General features: G+C 36.1%; 1 protein-coding gene across 2 annotated transcripts in view; it reads right to left on the reverse strand.

The window, feature by feature from the left end:
* LOC107587692 (double C2-like domain-containing protein beta) overlaps positions 1-20,958 on the reverse strand; it is a 251,064-nt gene that overhangs the window by 185,422 nt on the left and 44,684 nt on the right. For both annotated transcript variants that reach the window (XM_016275571.1, XM_016275570.1), the window contains exons 7-8: positions 11,088-11,186; positions 10,554-10,721 (exon numbers count right to left, since the gene is read on the reverse strand). In XM_016275571.1, the coding sequence (XP_016131057.1) occupies positions 10,554-10,721; positions 11,088-11,186 (267 nt within the window). The remainder of the gene's footprint in view (positions 1-10,553; positions 10,722-11,087; positions 11,187-20,958) is intronic.

Consider the following 20,958-nt stretch of genomic DNA (forward strand, 5'->3'; position numbering starts at 1 on the left):
CATACACGAGAATGCTTGTTTCATTTAAACTTGTTCTCATGGCCTTAACTATCGGCGTGTCCTCAGAGCGATTGCATGCTCTATACTACGTGTTGCTCCAGCTGTATAAACACAGATGCGTAAATGCTGCTGCAAATATGCTTTTTTCAATTAGCAGACCAGGTAATATACACAGCGATATGGATTAAAACAGCATTCACTTATCTTAGATGTGGATTTCAGATGTTCTGAAACACGCTGCAACAGTTTGATTTGCGAGCAGCGATGCTTAATTTGCTCCGAAGCAAGCTAAAAAGCTGCTGAATAATACTGAATACAGCTTATATAGGAATGCCGCGATAGGTGTCGTATTCCTATAGGTAGATGTGATCAGCTGAGAATCAGCTGATGCAAGCTTGCCTCACGTGACCTGCCAGAACTAACGCTAAAGCTTAATTTTTGTGGGAATCATCCTTAATCTTTACCTTGGTAAACCAATTATCTTTATTTAAAATGTCTCAAGTCTTACTACTTATCTTTTTGTTATAATGGGATGAATCATACCGGGACATATGTTAAAATTTTTGGATGTGGTGCCCTACCTAGAAAATTTTTCACCAGCTGCCACTGCGCCTTGTCATCTTTTAAACAGAAGAAGAAAAGAAGATGAAGAATGAGGCAGAGAAGAATAATCAAGAATGGAAAGAAAGGAGGAGGAGAATAAGATGATGAAGATGTAGATGAATAAAAAGGAGAAGAATGAGGAAGAAGAATTAGAACGAGGAGGAGGAAGAATGAGGAGGAGAAGGGGGAGGAAGAGGAGGAGAAGAAGGAATAATAGACGGAGAAAAAGAAGGAGAGAAGGAGGTGGAGGAGAAGATGAAGAAAAAAAAGAAGGAGTAGGAGAAGACTTGAAATACGGGCACAATCATTAAACACGTTTACATAGAAAAACAATGGAAAAGCTTTGCAGTGGAATACAAAACCACATTCTGCGTGAACGACCCTTTTCCCTGTCAGTTGGCTCACCTTCAGCCTATGAAGGTCCTCGATCATTTCAGTCCAATCTTAATAGCTCATGCAGCACATTTCAGATTGTTTTATGAATCCATCACTCTTCCTTCCTCTGTAAAGAGGCTGTTATTGAAGAATGAGGCAAGTTAAAGCTAGACTGGACACAACAGCAAACCTGCAGTGTGAGCAGCAAAGCGCAGAGATAGCTGCTCATCTCACATGTGAAGAAGCAGAAACGGACTGTTAAATAAAGGGCAACCCTCTACATTGCGAGTAAATCACTCGCATATGCAACTAAATCTTCACTCTGGGCGACTAAATTATGTCTAATATTAGCCAATGGCTAATAAATTCTCAAATTTTACTCGCCAGTGTGTGAGTTGGAGGCTGAGTATATGATTAGCACAGATATATTTTCACTCATAGAACACTCTGAATGAGCGCTTCAGAGTTTCACTCTCCGTCAAGTGATCTGTGATATTTTTCAGTTCATTTGAATGGATGCGCAGCACACCTGTGTTTGTGTATTTGGCGTAACATAAACTCTAGTGTGAAGGCGTATGACTCGCTGTCACTTTCTCTCACTGTGAGCAAAGAGCGAGAGCGAGCGAGAGTCTTACATAACATGCAGAATTGATGCGCTACATGTAAACGATACACTTTGTTGTATTTTCCTGTAAAAATAACGGAGTTCCTTTGGAATTCTTCAGCTTTTAAGAACTGCCTTAGGGCCAAAAAGTTCTATCTTGGTCTCATCAGACCAGAGAATCTTATTTCTCACCATCTTGAAGTCCTTCAGGTGTTTTTTTTAGCAAACTCCATGCGGGCTTTCATGTGTCTTGCACTGAGGAGAGGCTTCCGTCGGAAAATGTCAACAATTCTGTGTTTTTCTGTCAATATGGGGTGCTGTGTGTACATTAATGAGGAAAAAAAATGAATTTTGCATTTTTTGCAATGATTTTAGCAAATGGCTGCAATATAACAAAGAGTGAAAAATTTAAGGGGGTCTGAATACTTTCTGTACCCACTGTATATATATAGTATTAGTATTTCAGTCTGGCGAGTAAACAAAACAATATACTAGCCAATGGCGATTCAATTGCCAAGGTGTCCGTAGAGGGTTGAAGGGTGGAAAATGCTCATGAAAAACTAAAATATGGAAGGATAAATAAATAAAATTAACACTTTGAAGTCAGAAAGCATGTTAATGGATTGGTTATATGTATTCATCCATATCCTGTTATGATACAAACTAATTTATAGCAAATATTTTAACTGCAATCCAGCAGACACGCTAATGCACCTCAGATTCCTACCATTAATCTAAAACATTGCCTGATGGGGCGTATCTGAGGATATATCAGGTGACAACTCTGTCAGAGCTCAGCCTGAGTCCCTCTCATTCCTCCTCATCTGATTTAATGAGTGTTTAGGTTCAGCCTGTTTGCAGCCATCAAAGCCATGGTACTTATGGCAGGTTAGAGCTAAACTTCCTCTCCCCCGCTGAGGGGGAAGACGACACCGGATCCACCCGTCACCTTCTCATCCAGCATGCATGGCCCGTCTGCAGCTAATCAGGGGAGACTAGAGTCATTAATTATGGGCACAGAATGAAACTTCCCCTTTTCCCTTATCCCTTAACAAAATGACAGTAGATTCCCACTGATCAGATGCCTTACTGTTATATTAGCTGCCTGTCTAGTTATCTCGCTGCTGTGTTCTTGTACTCAGACTGGATAGTGGGCGTTGTTGCGGGATTGTTAGTGGGGTCCTAATGAGGCAACGTGGCGGCGCCGGGCATGTCAGAGCTTTGAAAGGAGGGAATTAATTAATTGATCTGATTTTTTATGCATGAATCATGTGGATGAGCCTGACACCAGGGGCAATCTTAGCAGCCTGGTTTAACAGGAGAATCATTCATCTTACTTAGAGTGTCATGAAGCCCCTCATTTCAGCATAGGTCGGTTCTTATCGGTTTTGAAAAATGCGAAACAAGTAAGTCTAGAACAATTCAGAGTTGAGAGAGGAGGAGGGAGACAGGGTAAGAATGATTATAAACCTTATCAGCACAGCTCATGAATATTAATCAAGGGTCATAATGTTTGCAAAGTTGTCAGGAGCTTTTATTAATCTTTTTACTTGTTTTTTATTTTATTTATTATTACTATTATCTTTAAATCTAAATATCAAAGGTTCTAGCATAATGCAATTCACAACTGCATGCACAAAACTAAACACACAAAAATATTACACTTATGATTATATTATATTGCACTGTTTTATACATTATTATATCATTGTATATTATACTTAATTTTATACTTTATATTTTATACTTTTATCTGCAATTTAATGTACAATCACATACTGAGCATTTGCAAACATATTTATTATGCTAAACTGTATTATATTTTTACTATACATTTTATCTGTATTTGAATCCACAAACACATGCCAGGCTTTTTTCAAATGTATTACATTATATTATGTTATATAATATAATATAAATATAAATATAATATAATACAATATATTTTATAAATGTAATCATCCAAGATCACAATGTTACAAATAAACATGTATTTTTTATATGTAATTTAATGCAAATACATTCTGAGCTGTTTGCATTTGCATAAAAAAATTATTTAAAAACTTTTACTTATTTTATTAACTTTAGACTGCTTTTCCACAATGCTATATACAATTTTAATAATTATAAACTGTTTTTCATGATTTCATGATATAAGCGGTCACATCTGTTAACATGCTCACAGTAAGCATGGATAAATGGGAGTTTATGTGCAAAACAATCAGTGTCATACCACGTCTCAAACAAACCTCAGTCTGGCTTTCTGTATATCTAGAGAGACAATTAGTTGCACACAAATATTTTGAAGGTTTTGGTCATTGATAAGCATCAGGGAAGCCATGCAACATCTTAGTATTTTTTCAGCATGTAGACAAACACTCATGACCCATGTTTCATTGAATCAACTCATCATTGAGTTGTCATGAATAATTATGAAACAGCGTTATGAATAATTACGAAACATACTGTAGCTGACGTACTGTAGACTAGCACTACACTGCATGAAAACTTCATTTCCTGGTTTAAGTCACATCAATGTTTATTTCAAATGCAGAAGACAAAACAAGCCAAAAATAAAATTTTAACCCTTGTGCTGAAAATCCTTTACCTAATTTGGCATTCATGTCAAAAATGACCGGCCTTTTAAAATTGCCTGTAACTCTTTCATTATGTTAATATTATCACCAAATCTTGAAATCTATCTTTTTGTCAAATTATTTTCTTTTAATTAGCACATGTTTTGTATTTCTTTTTGGAACTGACTGGTCATAGGTCTCAATTATCTGAGGCCTGATGCACCTCTGTTTTGAAGATGCATCAATGAGGTCTATGATCAGTCAGTTCCAAAAAAAAAAAAAAGCTGTCCAATATTTGGTCATTTCTGGTAGCCCGGTCATTTTTGACTGGAAACACGACAAGTTATGTTGAAAGAACAACTGAACAACTGACTGAAACGTATCATGTCTCAGAATCACTCAATCAGTGTTTCAATTACATTAAGACGTCTGCTTGTAAACAATGTCACGTAATGCTTTACCTCAGGAAAGCCATTCAATGTCCATAGCTCGTTAGTCAAGTAGAAAACAAAAAATACTCTAGAGAAGAGCAATTTGCTAAAAATATGCACAATATTACGTGTGTCTTCATTATTTAACATGCTTAAATGTATCATGAAAACTGGTTATTATAGCTTAAATGTTTATTTTTCAATAAGTGTTTTTGGCTAAATAAACTTTAATTTCGGTTAATTTGTGTTTCATTAAAAAATAACAATAATAATAATTAAACTAAATTTAATTTTATTAAAAACATTATAATAATTTCGGAACTTCATTACAACCAATATCGCACACACCTAGTTACTGTTACTAAAAGCAGTGAACTACTGTACATTTAAGCTACGGGACCATATCTTTTAAAATTCAGAACCATTCAATAAGACATATTTCATCAGACATATTTCTTCCACAAAATCAATGAGTGGTTCTTCAATGAACAAACTATTTAAGTTCAGATTACTACATTTAGGTTTATCTCAGTTATTACTGATATCATTAAACTTGAACAGCTGAATATATAGCTTACATTAAATAAGTATAATTAATCTTACTTAAGCAATTCCACCTATAAGCTCCAACTCTAATGTATGAACGCTGGGAGACACAAAGAAAACTGGGTCCACTTCTTACTGGCAAGTTGAGATCAAACAGACCCACAGCCAGATAAAGAATGCATGAGAGTCAAGTGAGTTAGAAACTGAAGAGAAAATCAATCAAGGTTTGACAACATGGAGCAAAACAGTATAATTTACAAAAACTCTGAGTGAAATGTCCAGCCATGCAGAAGTGAATGTTTCCCTTTCACAGTGAATTCCACTGATCATTCATCATTTTTTAGAGCCTCTGCCAATGTGCATCGTTTGGCCTTTTGTGCATCTACATAGAAATAATAGAGAGTGATGACTCTCAATTGAGCCAAGGATAATGACACACTCTCTTCCACCATCAATACCACGACAGATGAGACCCTTGAGCAAGGCACCGAACCCCCCAACTGCTCCCTGGGCGCCGCAGCAAAAATGGCTGCCCACTGCTCCGGGTGTGTGTTCACGGTGTATGTGTGTGTTCACTACTCACCTTGCTATGTGTACTGCGTTAGGCTAACCGAGACTTGTCATTTGCACTTACATATTGTTGCTCTTTTGTTAGTTTTGATTGCTTCTATTGTCCTCATTTGTAAGTCGCTTTGGATAAAAGCGTCTGCTAAATGACTAAATGACTAAATGTAAATGCAGAGCACAGATTCTGAGTATGGGACACCATACTTGGCCACACGTCACTTTCACTTTGGGACTGAGAAGAGAATTTATCAGATGTAACCCCTGAATTGTCCCGTTCATACAGAACCATCTTGAATGTGTTCTGTCAAAGCAAATAACTGAAGTCAAGCCCCTTTTCTTTTCTTGCGATACACATTATTACCCCTGTAACCATAGAGACAGTGACAAGTAGGTGCAGGTGACATGTATGAGAACACTGTATGATGTGACAGAAAATGCATTTACAAGTCCTAAAAAACGCAAAAGAATTAGTTGACTTGAAATGTGGTGTCAATCTCATTTATGACCAAACTGTGTGTGAACACAGCTGTAGTTAGTACTTTTCTCTCTATTCTTTTCCCACACGTAACTGATGCTTTAAACATAATTTAAATACTCAACACAAAATGAGGAAAAACAATTAAAGGGACAGTGCATTTGGTAATTTAGATTCAGGTTCATATGGGCTCCTTTTTCACAATTTATAGGTCTAAAATTATCAACCTGAAAAACATGAAATTCCTATAATTACCATTTTAATGAAGTGAAAATTATGCACTAGGATTTCATTTGTGCCCTTTTTCGTTTAGCATAAATATTAAACGTTTTATGCTAATACATCACATTCTGTGATACTGCTTCAGGATTTTAAAGCAGATTTTAAACTGAAAATGAATCATACTACCCTTAATGTTTAAAATAACGTGTTATTATTGTTAAAAATAATGCGCAGTGAGTACACATATCTGTGAACATCTCAAAAAATGGTATCACGGATCTTAAAACAAGCAGGGAAACATCTTTCCAGTATTCCATATCTCCACTTAAAAATGGTATATATGAATGGTGTATTTACCTGGCATTTAAAACACAATGTTGGGGTCACTAAAATGTTGAGAACTGATATTTACATGTATTTTTCAGAGGACCATCTTACCATAGCACCTATAAAAATATGCATGTATTATGTTTTGATAGTTACATCAGCAGACACACATCACAGCTATTCTGAGAGAGATATAATATGTCCACTCGCAAGGGGAAAAAAAGACTATATTGTCAGTAAACTTTTAAATATCATGGCTTCTTTCTTAAATTTACAACCATTTTAAAGACACAATAATGATGTTTATGAAGATAAGCAAAACAAAAAAAATCAGCCTAGAGTGAAATAGACTGGACACATGGCACATTAGCAGCAGAAAGCTGGAGAAAATGGAGAGAGAAGGGGACACGGGTAATTTCGGTCATCTCACTGCCTCTATTACAATGTGTTGTTGGTGCTTGTTTACAGAGAGCTTTTACATGTCAGAGAAGAGCGGAATCGGCCATCCAATTATGAGCCAGTGTAAATCATTTTGACAAATCAGATTTATCATACGGTGTGATAAAAGCTGTTAGATCTTAAAATACTGGTGGCTGTTTGAAGAAAGCAGCAACAATATCAGAAACACATGTATTATGGGAGTTCTTCCTGCAAACACTGTAAATTCTATACATCTATGTGACAAAGACAGCTATACACTTAAATTAGCAGCTGAAAACAATGTTCTTAACATTGCATTTTTATATTACTTACCATTTTTTTATGTTTTTGAAAATAAGTTTCTTATGCCCCCCCCCCCCCAAGACTTAATTTGTTTGATCAAAAATACAGTAATATTGTCAAATATTACAATTTAAAATAACTATTTTATATTTTAAGTAGTGCTGGGCAAAAAAAAGTTTTTGTTTACATAGTATATTAGTATGTACGGTGTATATTTATTATGTATATATAAATACACACACATGCATGTATACATTTAAGAAAAATGTATGTTTATATATTAAATATATTTATATATAATATAAATTATATGAATATAAATATATACATGTAAATACATGTAAATATTTTCAAAAATATATAATGTATGTGTATTTATATATACATAATAAATATACACAGTACACACACATATATTAATTGTTTAATCGTTGCCCAGCAATAATTTTAAGTGTAATTTGGCAAAGCAGAATTTTCAGCATCATTACTCTAGTCTTCAGTGTCACATGATCCTTCAGAAATCATTCTCATATGCTGATTTGGTGCTCAAGAAACATTTTGTATAATTATTATGTTGAAAACAGTTGTGCTGCTTAATATTTTTGTGGATTTTTTTTCAGAAGTCTTTGATAAAATGTTAAAAAAATAACAGCATTTATTTGAAACAGAAATGTTTTACAACAATTTAAATGCCTTTACTAGAAAAAAAATCTTTGTATTACTTTGCGGCCACTATTTAACTAAAACGAGGGGCCAAATTAATAAATAGTTGGATAAATTCTTAATTCACAATTTCAAATTTATTTTATTATTTTATTTAATTATTTTTTTGCAAGTTGTGTGGGGCTCTGTAGGTTTAAGCAAAAAGTCACAGGCCTGACCTTGGATGAGAGAACATCTCCACAGCCTCATTGGCTATGACTATAGCTGGCTAGCAAACAAGGCATAATGAAAATGAATGAGAGTGCATGGTGACTGCACGCCTGCACATTACATAAGGTGATTAATGACAAACAGAGGCCAGGCTGTTATAAATGCTGCTTGGTTCTCAGAGGAACATTTGCATCCTCTTATTTCGCCTTCACTGTAAACCAACAAGACCTGTTGGGATACACAAAATTTACAGATTATATTAAAATCCCTAAGGGAGTTAATGCAGTTTTAACATGGCTGGAGACATTTTAAAATCATCAAACTACACAGATGAACAAGGAGCTGCAGATACTTTACACAACATGCCTAGTTCAAAAAATAATTTAGTTCTAGTTCAAGCACATGAACAGTTTAAAAATAACTCAACCACAAGCCATTCTAAAACTGTATGACTTCTTCTGCACAACACAAAAGGAAATATTCTGAAATATGTTTGGTAACTAAACATTTCTGGTGACCACTGACTTCCACTGAATGGACACTGAGACATTTCTCAAAAATATCCTCTTTTATGTTCCTCAGAAAAAAGAAAGTCATAGGCTTGAAATGTCATGAGGGGAAGTAAATATATTTTTTGGATTAACTATGCTTTTAAGATTCTGAACATTAGTCTGAACATCATGTGAAGAACATGCTTTGAAGGAGAAATTAAAACGCATGATTCAGTTAACTCAAGATGAAGAGAGAAAGCCAAGGAAGAATTCTGTTATTAGACCAAACGTTTTTTTAATGTTTGAAGCAGAAGAAACTTTAAACTTCTAGTTTTGCTAAAGGCTCTGACTGAGAGACCCACAAATGAGTCAGGGGACTTTCAGACCCACCACAATCAATGTGCCAAATTTGATAACTTTTCTGCAAACCGTTCTGAGGGCTGTTATAGACTCCCAGCCAGAAGAAGAATTATAAAAGAAATGGCAACAAAAACAGCAGGGACATGGAACTTCAGTGCTCAGCCCATAACTATGACAGTAAAAGGCTTTAATTATGTTTCCTTTATGTCGGGCATTGACATTTGAAAGTTTTATCATTAACACAGAGGGTAGGAAGATATCACACCTCATGCTAAGCTTGCCGAAGCCTGTGTGTAGGGGTTCTTATCTCTGAAAGTAAGCGGTACAAATTGGAGAGAGCTCGAGCAAGATGCACAATATCATTGGAATAATGAGGGCTATTTGGTTTTTTGTTTAGTTTTTTTTTAACCAGAGAAAGTGGGAATTTAAGCTCCTTAAGGCAAAGAAAGATATACAGAGGTGGACAATGAAACAGCAAATAATGAGAGATGCATGAAAAGTAATTTGCTCTTGGCCAAAAAAATAAACTTTGATTATGTGCACTCTACTATAATTTTAAAAACAAAGGATTGGCATTGGCATCTATGGTTCCAAGAACCTTTAGGGTAAAAAGTGTATTTACAGGATTAAAATGCTCTTTACACTAAGAAAATAAAAAAAGGTTTTATTTGGGAATTGTTCACTGAAATGTTCTTTGGGAACCCAAAATGTTTCTTCTATGGCAATACTGTGAAAACCCACTTTTGTAACCTTTATTTATTTTTTTATTTTTTTTAAGAGTATTTGATCACCTGACATTCCTTACTCTGTTTATTAATACATTGTCTAATGTGACAATGCATCCAATCCAAATGTTGCTATGAGGTTGCTAAGCTGTTCTGGGTAGTTGCTTACTAGCACAAGTCAAAAGAGCCAACACCAAGGTCCTTAGATATGGCTCAGTTTCCTTGTCAATGCAGGTAATAAGGTTTTGAAAAAAGTATGAGCAATAGTAATAGTGATAACCTGAATTAGCAAACACTGACAAAAAGGCGTATCCCTCCTTTAGTATGAGTATTTCAAAAGAGGACAGAGGACAGACCACCCTATTTAGTGTACAGCTGTCAGTGTTACTTGGCTCTAAGGGGAAAAGACGAGTGTGTCCGAGTGTTTGTGTGCATGCACAAACATATTTTGGGGACATATCTGTGCCCAGGAGTGAGCCAAATGTGACAAAACCTTCATCTGGGGGCTTCCCAATTGTAAAAAAGTTTTATGCTACAGTTAGTGTTAGGTTATGGTATTTATAACAAGCTGTATATATACACATAAAAAAAACAACAGAGGTCTATGGAATTTCCCCATTTAGGTAGCTAAGCAAACGTGCATGTGGGCACTCACTTAGTAAAGGTCGACTATGGTCCATGACCTCTTCCTCCAGACCCGGATTGAAACTACTACTGCTTTGCTCGCTGGCCACGCTGGAAGGGCTTTCCATGTGAAAGCTGGTTTGAGATGGACTGGTGATGCTGGACTGCAGAGGTGTTTGCACTTGGCCTCCACTCGATTCTGAGTGCACAAAGATGTTCACAATTGAAAACAATTTTTTTTTAAACCCTCTAAATTCATATAAAAAATTTCAGCTGAAGATGGGAGTATTTTTGGGAAACAGTCTTTCTTTTTATAATCCACTTTGGGCGCACTAGAAAATCTTTTGTTCAAAGTGGGCATTTATTCAAAAAAAGAAAAAAAAAAAGCTTATTTTGTGCATCAAGCTGCAAAAACAAACAAATCTAAGCTTTAGGGGGATTTTTGTTTTCTGTGAAATGTGGTAGATCTGACAGATGGAGTTGTATTAGTTTGTAAGAGTTTGTGTGGGTGGGTGGGGAGTGACCGTGTATATTTGGCTGTGAATTTTTAGGAGTTGTGTATTACCGGAATCTCTTCTTTGATCTGTCTCAGACATGAAGGTCTTCCTGTCACTGCTGCATTCACTGAGCTCGGCATCACTGCCATCGCTTTCACTTAAGTTAACTTTAGAGACAGAGAGAAAGACAGAAAGACAAAAGGTGAGAAAGTGATTAAGACAAGAGATACATGACAGAAGGAAAAGGTACAAGGGAAAAAAACAACTGAGGGTGATTCAGAATAAAAAGCATAGTGTTGTATATACACAGGGATACAAAAAGGTTTTTATGAATATTAAAACCAAGCAGCTGCTGTGAAGCTGTAATTCTCATGGCCACGAATCTGCATACGGAAATTCTTGTTCATGTGGACTGCTATTGAAATGACTGTATTTCGCCCACGAAAATTTGCTGAACAACAGTAAATGTGACCACCCCTTAAGGAACAGGATAAAATTGAAGGTATTATTCATTGCTAAGCTTCCCTTATGCCATAGCTCTCAAAAATCATTCAGAGCTGAAGCCTTGTGGGTAAGCACTATGGCATGTGGTGAAGTTGCACCTTGGGCGACCTGAGTTCGGTTCCCAACTTGTGGTCCTCTCCCTTTTGCTTCTTGTCGCTGCTTGTTTTCTATTGATTTTCTTTTAGATTTCATTTTCAGTACAAAACAAGTATAGCATAAAATAATTATGAATTTATAATTATAATAATTATTTGGTTCATTAATTTTAACCCAAACCCAAATGCAGAAACCAAAGCACAGCCCGAAACCCACTGTTTGGCAAAACTCTTACACAGAGACTGAGAAAGACTGTCCACCTTCCAGCTCAATAAAACACAATCCTGCAACACCAGGAGAACATTGTCCATCTGAAAGACTACATATACAGCATTCTGAACTAGTCTGTAAAACAGCTCAGGGCAGTGCAAGAAGGTAAATTGGAAAATACAAAGTAAAACAGAAGCATGGGGACAGAGAGACAGTGACAAAAAAAAGAGGGTGCCTCTAAAATAATTTCATTCTCCTCTCCATTCCACTGTTTCTGCTTTCATTTTCTGAGCAGGGGCAGGTAAGGATACCGTGAGGAACTTCTGAGAGGCTTCAAGTGGACATGGACCTTTGGCTGTCTTTCCAAAGCCTTCATCATCCCAGCAGCACACGCGTGCCCCCGATCAGTGGCTTGAGCCCAAGCTGAAAATTAATATTTTTATCAGAGAGAGAAAAGGCAAGCTTCGGATCAGCACCGTTCTGCCTTCCAATTTGCTGCACTCCATCTGCCATGGTTTCAATCAGAGGAAGGAGGATGGAGCTGCAGTATTGTGGTGTGTGTGAGCAAGTCGGAGAGAGAGAGACCCATCTCCCGTCACAGACTCTCTCTATACCACCCGTCTCTCCAATCTGGCTTGATAAATACGGCTATAGAGCAGCAAATTCTGTCGTCATGCTGAATCACTGTTACACACTCAAAGACACATGGGTTGGTTTGCCTTGATCTATGAACCATAAGAAGACTTTTCATGTGTTTATAGCGGCTTTGTACATGCACATTTATGTTACAAAATTCGGTACTAAAAGTGTGTGAGATTTTAGAGGCTAAATATATTTTTAAGTGTTATTTGAGACAATAAGTGTTTTTGAGACAAATACAGCAAATGGATAAAGTGCGAATTACATGGTGTAACGCTTCAGCTGTTACCCAGGTCAAAACGGACCGGAACACAATTTAAAGCATTTTTAAAAACACACATAAAAAAAAAAAAAAAAAAAAAAAAAAGGATTGATGTTTATTTTGATAATGTTAGCCCATTTAACCCAAGTTTTGTTCTTTCTTTTTCTTTCCTTTTTTATGTACCTCTTCTGGGTCAAAACTGACCCAAATGCAATAGGAGGGTTTTAAAGAAATAAGAAATGAAGATACTTTAAATAACTGGTTCTCAACTGGTTTTGATTCAGGACCCAGATTTTGCACCGGACATCTGAACAGGTGAACACAGTAACAAAATTGAAACAAAATTGCATCAAATTTCACTGCATCTACACTGCTAGCCTAAATAACAGCAAGACTACCTCAGCTATTTAAAACAATTCTAGTAATTCTAATAAGATTCCAGTATTGTGACAAAATGCTATATTGCAAATTTGTCAAATTTAAAACTGAAGCAAGAAAAACTGTCCCACTTACTGCCCAAATAACAAACTGAAGAATCAAATTTTAATTGAAGAATAAATATAAGGGTGCTGTGCTATAACAAGAAAACCCTGGTGGAGGGGGGGGGGGCTGATTTATCTGGTTTAACCTGGTCATATGGCTGCATGCATCTGCACATAAAACTGGAAAACACTTTTTGATCTAGTAAGGCCAAATCTAATGGGCTATGAGGCAAGTGCAGGGTTTCTGCAGTGTTTTAAAATCAAATTTAAGACTTTTATGACCTTTTTTAAGACCTGCACAAATAAAATTAATACTGCATGCCATTACAAAACAAACCAATACAATATAAAGATTATTGTACAGAGTCTTTCTTAATCTTTCTTTCCTGTGACAGGATGGTCCAGAGAGAAGCCACAAGAGTTTACGTTGATTTAAATGCCAAAATACCAGTAATAGCCAGCTGCTCATTCAAATAGATGAGACATAAAATATGCACTCTGACTCTACTAGGGCTGTCGCGATTTGTCGATTATATTCGACTATTCGATTTTTAAAAAATTTCATTTTGCTTGTGTCGACTAACCGGCAAAATATTAGATTTTTAAAAATCATCGACTTCATTTTGCTTGTGTCGACTAACCGGCAAAATACCAAAAGCAGCGCATTTCACGGACGAGAATCCATAAAACACATGTAGACTGTTTCCCAAGGCTGCATGATATATTACACCCATTTAAAAATCATAATTAAGCATAATTGTGAATTCAGAAACGCTACGATTTAATTAAATAATTATATGCGATGCAGTTCTAATACAGTATATGTGCTTTAATTATTTACATGCGTGTAGGTTAAGTACGTGCATCACACAGCGGCTCCGTTCACAGTAGTTCCACAGGAACGGTTATCATTTACATGTGTGGAGTGTCTCAAACTCCATCTCTGCATTTTGTTGTGAGGCACGGAAAACAAATAACGCGATCTACAGAGCCACTAAAGGGACATGGTTAGCTGCTTGCTAGCAGTAAACGGTTACATTACAGTACATGAAAGTTTCCTTACCACATACACAGAGTAAGGAGAGATGACTGATAGGACAATGACGAATGATTTGCAGATACTGAGCACCACTGACAAATATCTAGATCATGATGCTGGCTCAACATCGTGATGTCTGTCAGCCATAGGCGATGGACGATGGCATCGTCTATCAGCCCAACCCTATATCGCAGCGACTTTTCCATCTTCAAATTAAAGACGTCTTAAAATAATTAAGACTTTTCTCACACTATTTGAGACATTTGATTGCCTTAAATTTGACCAAATCAAGACTTGAGGACCCACTGAAACCTTGAGGTGTTTTTTTAACCTGTCTGTCTGAAAACAAACTTGTGTTTACAAGGTACCAGGATGACACAGCAAGTGCTTTTGAGGATGAAAATCCCTAGATTTGTTGCAAGTTTAGTAAGATAAAATCTTTGAAAGATCCTCAGTTTTGTATGAACTATGATTGGTCGCTGTACATGTCAGTCAATCTGCTCATCCTGCTTCCAGAATGAACTGCAATATTTACAAAACCTTGAGGTCCAGCAAAGGTCTGGTGTAGCGTCTGGAACACTCCAACACACAATATATATTTTGTTAGCTAGATTTCACAAATACTTTGTAACACCCCAGGACGCCGAACAAGACCCTGGTTTCATGGTAACCCGATACATTTACAACCTTGTGGAATGCGAGCCGGCTCTCATTCTGCTTTCTCCAGAAACAAGGGGTACAAATGCACAGGAGAAATGGACTGTTCTACTAATTAATTCATAGGAAAACCTTCTTTGAATGAACACCCATTTTCTTCAGGCCAGTGTGTATATTATTGCTGTGTTGTATTTAATCTGTTGTATTATAGACTATTTTTATCCGTGCTTACGATAAACCACACATTCATATAAGTAACTATTTCATGTCTAGTATCTATGAATTCGCCTTCTTATGATCGAAACAAGTTACACAAGACTAGTATTAGTGGGTCCACTAGCTTATTTCCCAGCCTAACCAGCTAAATAAAGAAACAAACAAACAAAAAAAGCCTAATGAATCAATTATACTGTACTGGTATCTAGCTGCCAACATTATTTAACAGCCACTTTGGTTTCCTGGAAATCATTCAGATAATAGCAACAACAACAAAAAAAAGCAAAACCAAACAAACAAACAAAAAACTTTTGAAATCCGTGAAAATGCTGAAAATGAGTCCTGACTTCTTGGATATTTCATCTAAACCAACAAAAATTAAATACAGCAGCACAGTATTAATATCCCTACTCAGACACCCCTGTAACTAAGACACCTACAGATGAATGAAATTTCCTTCAGCCTGTTGCCTCCTGATATCCAGAAACGTTCAGTCACATTACTAGCAATGACAGCAGAGGCCAGACAACAGAACGAAGAAAAACTAACCTCTGCTAGGGGCCACAGTAATTTAGATGACAGTACTTCAGCCAACTGAAATGTCACTAGACTTACAGTTAAAGGTCTCAACAAATATGAAGTGATTGTTTACGTTCAGTCAAACAGAGACAGGAATCCACAGGGCCTCAGTCATGAAGCAGACATGTGGAGACGGGGAACTTAATGTGGGATTAATCGGTGTGTGTATCCTTACCTCAGCCTGTTTTTAACATTAAAGAATGGTTTACTGACACCATTTGCTTAGAGATACTAAGCTTAGGGATACTTTACAGGGTAACATAAATTTCTGTTTTATGGTTTTCTTGACAACAAATTGACTTCCTGCATTTTAGTTACATCTTACATTGGATCATATGCACTGTGAAAGTAAATCATATAAGGGCCCTGATGACATTGAAAAACCTGCAGAGATTTACAACAGCCAGTGACCTTTTGGCGGAGACAGCAGAAATGATCGCATAGTGCTGTAAATGAAATACCCGTTTTTGAGGCAACCATGCAACCACACTAACCCTGGGAGAATTTGATTTGCTAGACAAAATAAAAGCTAGTGACTTATCATATAATGTTTGCTGTGATCTCTATCAATAAGCAATAATTTTTTGACACGTTTTAAAAAGCGCTCAGGACTTTTTTGAAAACACGGTTTACTCCATAGGATTATAATGTAAAACAGACGCTGGCAGCTTAAAAAAAGACACCAAGTGTGAATGCGCATTGTATTGCGCATTATTTTAGTCATTTCCGGAGGGTTCATGCTTACACCAAAAGCACGCGCACCACCACTGATCTATATTAGTGGATCACACAAGCGGCGCTAATTCTCAAACAGCTTGTGAGCCACAAATACCAAAATGAGTGGCTAACTGCGCTAAAATGTTCAAAAACATATAAAATTATGTCAAAATGCCCATCTTGGCGAGTATCCAGTTAAACACAGTCAGTTTTGGAACGTTAAATAGTTGAGAAAGAGAATGCATTCATGTAGATAAACTCTTAAAGGGACCGCAGTCCAATATTCCTGCTGCTGTCTGTCATGTTAATCAAAGAACAAAAGACAAAGAAAATCACTTTCTGCTCTTGACTGAATACGTTTTATAACTTTAATGGTAAGCATTAATCTGTATTTAATTTTTACAATGAAGACTACAGAAATTAAAGTAATCACATCACACTGGATGTGTTTTTATACATTTGATTACTTTAATTTCTGTAGTATTTCTTACCTGAATAAAACTTACTTAACCTGAAAAACTTAGTTTCAAAGCTCCCTTTATTCTATTGCATTTATTTGTGCTTATTAAATGCTGTTGTTTGCAATTTTTTTTATTTGTTCTAATTTTATTACTGACTTTTTTTTTTACTTGTGTTTTTTTTTTTTAAATGAAAATAAAACTGTTGAAGAAAAGAAGATTTTTGTTTGTATATGCTGTCAATTATAGTTCTTAGAAAGAAAATCAGAATCGGCAAAAATCGATATCGGCAGATCACACTAACAAAAAATCAGAAATCGGAATTGGCCAAGAATATTGCAATTGGTGCATCTCTAATTCTCACCAGTGGCGCTGCTTAATATTTTTGTGGAAACCAGGATACATTTTTTCAGGACTCTTTGATTAATAGGAAGTTCAAAAGAACAGCATATATTTTAGAACTTTTATAACATTCTAAATGTCTTTACTGTCATTTTTGAATAATTGAATGCATCTTTGCTGAATTAAAAAAAAGTTACTTTTGAACAGTAGTGTAAGTACATTTTGGGAGGATATGGCACCAGCAACCGCTGTTGTACCAATTTTTTGACAGTGTAGAGTCTAAAGTTTTAATACGTACATCTCCGCACAAGAAATGAAAAGGCACAACTCCGATAATAAACATAAATGTTACAGTGCTGATACATGACGAAGCAGGAAACAAGAAGCGTCTTCTGCATTGATTTAGGGGAATAATTGAATTCTCCGATTTGGTACAATTAAATTAATGTTCTTAAGAAAAGAACAGTGTGCTTCTATAGTATGTAATTGAAGTATTTACAGCCTTCAACACTTATTAAACACAAGACGCTGGACTACATATCTGTTTAGAAGTAATACAATTTTTAATAATCTACATAATACATTTTGACCTCCCCAAAATCTTTACCCAATAATAACCAGCAAGCAACGGTGTTCAGATCAATTTTTTATATTATCTGAAGAATCTTTTTCTAGGCTTCTTAAAAAAATTAATAAAATCTACTCCACGTCTATCTTAAGTCAACTTTTCCTTGTCATTGCAGCTTTTCTTTCTTTCTTTTGGGTTTTTATTGCAGTAATTTCAACATTTCCTTATAGGTCGATAGTATCTGAAATCTCAGACAATAAAAAAAAAAACCCACAACTGAATAAATTAGACAAACAAACAAACACACACAGGTTTACATGTTTTACGGGGACATTCCATAGAGGTAATGATTTTATACTGTACAAACTGTATTTTCTATCTCCTTACCCTAACATAACTTTCTGCATTTTTAGATTTTCAAAAAACTTCATTCTGTATGATTTATAAGCTTGTTTCCTCATGGGGACCAAAAATAAAGTAAACTGTAAACAGTACAGTTGTATATTTATTACTCAGTCAGTAAACTTGCAGCACCTTTTTTTTTTAACTACATACAAAAATAACCTAAGTGGGATATATTTGACTCCAAAGATACTCTCATTCCATACAGTGGTATTTTAATTTTTATTCAAACTGTTAAGGCCTGGGTATACTTCACTTTCTGTGTTCCGTTCTGTCTTGTGTACAGCCATGTCCACACAGCTTTCGAAGTATACTCAACCGCGGATGAGCGCGCAAGGACGAGTTTGACACATGCGCAATGATCAACGCAGTGTCTCAATATTCACCTCGCACCTGCGCTGTCATGGACTTTCTTGTGCAGCCACAAAAATTGGGCTGCGCATGGACACTTCTGGTGAAGAAACTGCGTCATAGAGACAGTCACGGAACGCGGATGGCCGAGGTATACTTTGGGCTTTATTCTTTCATTACTTTTATTTTTAACCCTATTCTCCAATACAATTCCCTCCTCTTCTTAATAACCATTATTTCTATACTAGGTCTGGTCTTAGTTGAACAATGTAGTCTACCCTTTTTCCCCACAACTTGATACATTTCTCAGATTGTAATTCATCGTTAGCCTCTTCATCATGTAGATTTCATATACTTACTCCAACCCAATCACTAATTTCCAATATACTTGCCAATATATCTGAACTTTAAAGCATTGCCACAATATATGGCTATGATTGTCTTCATATGAGCTGCACAATCTCTAGCAGATTGCATTTTTGCTTAGATATCTCTTCTGCTCAGGGGTGAGGAAATCTAGTGATTTTTCTAACCAGATTTTCTCCAGGAAGAAAAAAAAAATAGTAATATGTTGTCTTGCCCTAAATATACAAAAAAAAAAAAAATCTAAGAATTTGTACATTTAATTTATGGCCTGATAATTCTCAAAAAACTCTAACATTTCCCATCAAACTTCTAATGACAAAGCAAAGCCAATAGAAATGGGGAACATGGGCATCCCTGTCTACATGGTCTTTCTAAGACAAACGATTGTGAAAGAAATCAACAAAAATTATGGGAAACTCTCAAAGCTGAAAAATCTCTCAATGCAAGATAGGCTGCAAAGTCTTCTTATACAAAATGTGAATCACCGCTGTCTCAGACTGCCCTGTGATCAGTAATTTCTAAATAAGAGCTCATTTCCCATCTGACTGGCACATTATCATCCCAAATCTGTTATGGCTGCCAGATGCCGGATTTTCATGAAATTCCAATGAGCTGTATTTTACAAATTTACATACATTTAGCCTGATTAACCCTCCAGAATTAATTCCTGAGTATACAGAAATGATTCTGGCAGGCAGAGAGAGAAAGGAAGATCAATGTTGATGAATTAAAACAGCTGAAGATGTAGAGGTGTTATCTACATATTCTGCAGCATTTTCTGTAGCACTGAGCGTGTTTGATGCTAAAAGCTTATGGCAGATAAGACACTATCTGTAAGGTGCTTCTATTTCCAGAATAATTATTGGAAGATTATTTTTAATAAAATGGATGACTTTGAGTCTTGTAAAACAACTTTACTAAGCAGAAATTTAAATGAAAAAGTTTAATTTACGAAATCATGTTTAAATCTGAAAGTAGCTGAGCGAATGCTTAGATAATCTTCATTCTCCTTTCTGTCCCCCCGAGTATCTGGGACGGGAAGTGCTTTACCTGCATGTCCAATCACATCAGACTGAGTGAAACTTTACCTAATCTAACCATCAATTGAACAGAAAGATATTCAGTCTAATGCGTATCTATATCGCTCTGTTACATTTGTTCAGACGTGATGATTTTGACCTGTCAGTCTTAAAGGATGTTCCAGATTCAATACAAGTTAAGCTCTTTTGATGGCATCTGTAATGAGGATTTAACTGCAGAAATGTGAAGCTTGCATTTTGTTAAAGCACTTTTTTTAATTTCAATACAATGTTTTTCTTTTGCATTTACAAATGAGTGATGAGTGAGAATAATTTTGAAGAATCTAATCTACATTAAGCCAAGAGATGATGTAAATAGAGCTGAACTTTTTTTTTTAAAACCTGAAACATTTCTTTAAATAAATTCATCTTTGTCTCTGCATTTTTTGTAATACTCTCTGAAAACAAATTTAACTACTGGCTTCAAAATACCAAAGCATACATGTTCTGTTTAATCATATTTCAACAAGATCAATACTATATTTAAAGGGGTCATATGATGTTGCTAAAAAGAACATTATGGCCTAGAGTGAGCGGCGGCGGCCTAGATGAGCAGAGGCTGGGGGCTAGAGTGAGCAGAGGCCAGTGGGCTTGAGAACGGCGCGGCCGGCGGATTCGACGAAGGAGCATCCGGAGGGCTTGCGACAACCACATGTGACAACCCCGGGCTGGAGTCCGTTTCGTCCACGGTGAAAGCCGATCTAGCGATCCACAGCGCAAAGTTGTTGTATTTCCTCAGCAACCAGCATGGATCAGCTCTAGGCTCTAGGCATAACGAAGCGGATATCGTCCTCTTTTGGAAGGCCAAACAAAGTAGTTTCGCTTTCACAACGATACACACAGCGCTCTTTTTTTGTTTTTCATTATTCCAAAAATAATGTTTTATTATAGTTAATAATAGCAATAGTTAACTGTATGTATGCACTGGTGATTTAACCCTTCTCTTCTGAAGATCCAGTGCAGCTACACAGG

This window comes from Sinocyclocheilus grahami, unplaced genomic scaffold (assembly GCF_001515645.1).
Source record: "Sinocyclocheilus grahami isolate Dianchi unplaced genomic scaffold, SAMN03320097.WGS_v1.1 scaffold95.1, whole genome shotgun sequence".
Lineage (NCBI taxonomy): Eukaryota > Metazoa > Chordata > Actinopteri > Cypriniformes > Cyprinidae > Sinocyclocheilus > Sinocyclocheilus grahami.